Here is a 6,055-nt window from a genome sequence, read left to right as displayed (position 1 = left end):
ACAATTTCAAATTAATTAGTATGAATAGAATATTAATTGGATCGTGTAAAACACGGATGTGATACCAGTGTACGTAAAAAGTAAAAACCATAAATCCCAACATTTATATGAATAATATACAAAGATAGAGGAATAAATTTATATTAAGAAAAGTTGAAAAGCGAACGTGTGAGGCGTGATTATTTTTTAAGTTGGATATATAATGAAATGCACCATTAATTTTAAATTAAGAAGAGTTGAGATATTATAATAGTTAATTTCTAAATTGGATGTTTTAATTTTAATTAAGAAGAGAGCGTGGGATGCGAGATTATAATTATATGGAATAAATCCAGGTTGTCTAGAACAATTAAAACTAAAAGAAACTATTGATATATATACTCCATCACATGGAGATGTCAATTTTTTTTTTCCGTCCCACTCAACATGTCTACTTTTTACGTCTAGAAACAAATTTCTGTCTCTTCATTAAAATATTCAATCACTTTTTTCATTCTACTTTATCATACTCACCTACTTATCTAAAATCTCGTTCTATTCAAGAATGTGGACTTCTTGAATGATACGGAGAGAGTAGTAATTATTAAAATTATGCATCGTAATACTCCCTCCGGTCTTCATTAAATTTCCCACATTTTCTTATTCAGAGGGTCCCTTATAAAGTCTCATTTCACTTTTACCATTTTAAAAGTGGATTCTACATTCCGCTAACTCATTTTCACTCATATTTCATTATAAAGCTAATATAAAAAAGTAGTACCCACATTCCACTAACAAAATCAATTATTTTTTTTAAATCGTACTGGTCAAATATGTGACATTTAAAGAAGGTCGGAGGGAATAACGAAAATAATACTTCTGTTGTCCCAAGTAAGTAGGAGCACAACTTTTGGACTCGTAGATTAAGGAATTGTGTTTAGTAGATTAAAATAAAAATAAAAACAAAATAAAATAAATAGGAGAGAGGAATAAAGTAAAAAAAATAAGAAAAAAATAAAGTGGATGATGAAATAAAATAACAATAACTTAGTTGGAACGGATGGAGTACTAATTTTGTCTGAAAAATAAACAATATCTATATATTGGGATGTCAGTGCAGCCTGCTAAATTTAGAGGGTTAAGGTTGGAAATTTCTAGCCCGATAAATTTATAACTGGATTAGCCCGCAACCCAAACAGGGCAAACCCGAAGGGCTGACCTGAAAACTTGATAAAATGTCTATTGCTTTGTTTGTTATACTTTTAATTGACACTTCATGATTATTTTTATAATATAAATAACTAAACAAAATAACCTTTATTTTTGTACTCAAATATGCATATCAGTCCCTCTGTACCACAATAAGAGTTACATTTTGTCATTTCAGTTCGTCCCACAATAAGAATCTTACTCCCATTGTTCCAAAAGAGTGAACATTTGGTTCGGCATGAGTTTTAATACATGATTAGAAAAGTAAGAGAGAGATAGAAAGAAAATTTTTTAAAGTATTGTTAGTGAAGAGGGTCCCACTTCACTAGAGAGAAAGAAGTTTCTAAAATTAGAAATTTCATACTTTTCAGAGATGGTCTAAAAAGGAAATAGTTCATACTTTTCAGGGAGGAAGAGAGTATTTCACTTTTTCATAAATGGTAAGTAGGACTCACATTCCATTAATTCACTTTACTCACATTTATTATAAAATAAATATAAAAAAGTGGATCCCATATTCCACGAACATTTCCAACTCACTATTCTCATATTTCTCGAAACCCTTGCCCACACCAAATATGACTCCTATTGTTAGGGCTGGGTTGATACGGTATATTGTCTCAAAATTTTTTTATCGCTATTGTATCGAAAATATCGATATGAAAGAATTTTATATCGTTACCGTATCAAAAGTTTCAGTATACCGAAATATCAGTATGGATAATATCTATATTGTTACCGTTTCGAAATTCCGGTATATCATACTGAATTTCGGTGTACTGTTCTAAACAGTATATCAAAATTAAATGGATATCTATTTATAATTTTAGGGTTTCAAATAAATATTTTTTTGAATATAAAAAAAAATTAATTGGATATCTATTTATGACTGTAAACTTTTAATCTTAGAAATTAAATTATATTATTATTATTATAACGGTATAAACGGTATGTATCGATAATGCAATACGTATTGATTTTCGATATATTTCGGTACACCGATAATATCGTTATATGTTGTATATTCGATATAAAACGGTATACTGCGGTATAAGAAAATTCATGCCGTTATTGTATCAAAAACTTACGATTCGGTATTGTATCGTACTGAAAATTTCGGTATACCGAAAATTCGATATTTTGTGATTATTTTTAGTACAATACGATCGATATACCATTTTTTCAGTATATTTACCCAGCCTTACCTATTGTTAGACCCATGGAGTATATGTTAATATTTAAAGATAATAATAGATAAATAAATTAGAAACTTCAAATTCACTAGAAAACTATTTAAATTTATAAACATGCTTTAAAAAATTTTGAAATACGTTTATGTTTTATTTTATTTAAACAGATCGTAAATTTAGTCTTTGATCATGTTTGAGTTTAAGCCTATATCTCAATTTTATCATGATTAAATGTTTTACATCTCAATTTTATCATGATTAAATGTTTTTCATCATTATGTATTTGATTGATCATATGTTAATTTTATCGGCAGTCACCCGATCTTTTAGGGCTACGGTAGAACTTTTATAACATGATTAGCCCACACCAATTGACCCGCAATCCGAGTAGAATTGGTCTGAAACCCGTTGGAGTAACCCGATTTACATCCCTATTATATATCTTCAAGCTCGTAACTAAAAGTGTGTATAATATTGTAATGGTACATTACTATTTTTTTACTCCCTCTATCCATGAAATAATGTCCTACAACATTTTGCTATTTCAGAATGTTTGTGATTTAAAATCTTATTCACCTCTTTCCGTTCTATTATAGATCCTTTCATTCACCTAATGCATTGCACTCACATTCTATTATAATATCAATATAAGTATAAAAATGACATCCATACAAAATCTTATTCACCTCTTTCCTATGATTCTTCCTAAATTCAATTAATTTCTTTAAACTCGTGTTGATTCAAAACGAGACTATAAATGTTTCCCATGATTAGTATATACAAAATGTCAACTTGTATGCGTGCAAAGAGCAACTTTAAATTTTGATCCTCCCAACTAATTTAAAGACCACGCAGCTAGCTTCCCTTATATAAGTGTTGGGGACGATCGGTTTTAGTAAATACATAAGTGAGAGAGAGAGAGAGATGGAGATAGAAAGTAGGGTAATATCGATAGAGACTATCACACCATCTTCTTCAACTCCAAAATCTCTTCAAAAATACCAATTCTCATTTTTTGATCAAATAGCGATTCCATCATTGGTTCACGTGGTCTACTTGTACCCATCGAATCCCAAAATTTCCAATTCCGAAAAATCAAAGCAACTAAAGAAATCCCTATCAGAGGTCCTCACCATATACTACCCCCTCGCCGGCCGCATCGGCGGAAATCTCTACGTCGACTGCAACGACGCTGGAATACCCTTCTCCGAGGCCGAAGCCGACTGCGACCTCTCGGAAGTCATCACCACCCGAAACCCTATAAATTTGAAGAAGAAGTTTCTACCTTTGACAACGGATAATGATCTTTGCCTGGCCGTTCAAGCCACCTATCTCCGCTGCGGCGGCCTCGCCGTGGGGATCAGCATCACACACAAGATCGCCGACGGGATATCTATTATCTTGTTCGTCAACACCTGGTCCGCCCTAGCGAGAGACGCGCCGGCGTCGCTGGTGAAGTTGGACTCGGCCACCTATGCTCCGCCGCTGGACATTATTCTCGAGTCCCCTTGTGCAAGACTATTGGACGAAGAGGTGACCGCCAGTAACTTGTTGTTCTCGGCGCCAGAGATCGCTGCTCTCCAGGAAAGGTACACCGCGGGGGGAGGGCGTCGTCCGAGCCGGGTCGAGGCACTAACGGCTTTTATATGGACCTCCTACGTGTCGGCAGTCGGCATTAGGGGTCACACCTGCATAGTGTCCAATGCGGTAAGCTTGAGGAGCCGGGCCGACCCGCCTCTGTCCGCCCACCAGTTCGGTAACTTTGTTGTTCCTTCCACGGTGGAGGCGGTGCCCGGGGACAGCGGCGTCCAGCTTATACGGAAGATGAGGGAAGCTTTGAAGGCGGTCGATGCCGAGTTCGTGGCTGGGCTGAAGAAGAGGGAGATGCAGTTGGAAGTGCTGAGCTCTGAAGCCAGCAGAGCTGCCGCGGTGGATACATTCTTCTTCTCGAGTCTGTGCAGGTTTCCTTATTACGAAGCTGACTATGGGTGGGGAACACCCGACCGGGTCATCAGGTTTGGCATGGCCGTCAAGAATGCGGTCTATTTTATGGATACAAAGAGTGGGGGTGGAATTGAGGCACTCATTAAGATGACCAAACCAGATATGGACAAGCTTGAACCTCTTTTAATGTTAAAGAGTGAGTTGCTGTAATGTTCTAATTTCATATGTATTGCATGTGGTGGGGGAAATCACAATTGTGTTGCACTAGTTTGTAATGTTAAAGCGTGAGTTGTAATGTTCAAATTTCATATATATATTGCATGTGGTGTGGGAAATCACAATTGTATTGCACTTGTTTGTTACCAACTCTTTGTACTTAATTGTGTACTCATTTCATCCATATCAATAAATTTCTTATTTAAACTCTAGGAGTTTTATGAAAATATAAACGAAATTAGATACAAATTAAAGTTAACTATTCAAATAGTAATGTAGATTTCTTAACTCATACACAAAATAGTAATGTAGATTATGTATTTTTTGACCAAAAAATTATTTTAGTTAGTTACCAAAATTTGTGTACATTTATAGGCAATCAAATTAATAGTATTAAATAAATAGATGGATCTCCTACACTATAAGGTGATTTTTACCACATGAATCCCGTGGTTTGCATCCAGCTATATGGAACCCATGATTTTTACCAATTTAACCTTAGTTTTGAGTTTTCATATGTTCAATATAGATGTGCAAGTAGATACATATAGTTAATATATATATGTAAAAAATGAATTTCTATTTTAGCATTTCAGTTTGTTCCATGATAAAAGAAGTGGCTTATACTCTCCCGTCCCATAATAAGAATCACATTTTAGCATTTCAATTTGTTCCACAATAAGAATCACATTTTATTTTACCATAAGGCCATGTTTGGTTGGCGGGAAAGTAAAGTTTGCAAGAAAAATGATTCCTGGGAAAATGAATCCCGAGAATATGATTCCTAGTAACTTTACTTTCCTGTGTTTGGAAAATATCAAGATTTTAAATTTATATTTAATTTAAACACCAAACTAAAAATATAGTTATTATTATTTTATTTAAAAAAATAATAATATTGTAAAAATTTTAATAAATTATTAATTATAAATAATAATAATTATATTATTATACTTATTATTATGATAAATAGTTTAAATATGGATTATCCATCATAATATATAATAATATAATTATAATTATAGTTACATGGAGTATTATACTCATTTATTATAATAATAAATATAATAATTATTATATTATAATTATAATATTTATGGATATTATAATTGAATAAATTTTATAAATTAAAATTACACTATGACTTTATTGATTAATTATTAAGTTATAAAATATAATAATTATTATTTATTATACGATTTATATTATATAATTATATTTTAATTATTTAATAAATTATTAATTTATATTATGAATTATTATAAAATATAGTTATAATTATGATAATTTTAATTATAGTTATTTATTATAGTGAAATTAAGTATATGATTTATAATTTTAAATTATTTTTAAAACATTGTCATTAATAATAATAATAATAATAATAATAATAATAATAATAATAATAATAATAATAATAATAATAATAATAATAACTATACTGTGTTGCTTAAATATGTAAGAATCCTAGAACTGAGAAAAAGAATACCTAAGAAAAGTTAGGATTTAAAATCCTA

The 6,055-nt window shown here is 31.6% G+C and overlaps 1 protein-coding gene across 1 annotated transcript; it reads left to right on the top strand.

The window, feature by feature from the left end:
* The first annotated feature begins 3,302 nt into the window (after nt 1–3,302).
* LOC125218112 (stemmadenine O-acetyltransferase-like) lies at nt 3,303–4,532 on the top strand. Its single transcript, XM_048119712.1, has one exon. It carries the CDS (start codon nt 3,303–3,305, stop codon nt 4,530–4,532), a length of 1,230 nt encoding a protein of 409 aa, XP_047975669.1.
* Nucleotides 4,533–6,055: the final 1,523 nt, after the last annotated feature.

The sequence above is a fragment of the Salvia hispanica genome, chromosome 4 (assembly GCF_023119035.1).
Source record: "Salvia hispanica cultivar TCC Black 2014 chromosome 4, UniMelb_Shisp_WGS_1.0, whole genome shotgun sequence".
NCBI classification, from domain to species: domain Eukaryota; kingdom Viridiplantae; phylum Streptophyta; class Magnoliopsida; order Lamiales; family Lamiaceae; genus Salvia; species Salvia hispanica.
This window is presented reverse-complemented; position numbering and strand designations above follow the sequence as displayed.

What these genes read in the sequence shown, in the direction of transcription:
- LOC125218112 (XM_048119712.1), top strand. Translation starts at nt 3,303, where the DNA reads ATGGAGATAGAAAGTAGGGTAATATCGATAGAGACTATCACACCATCT.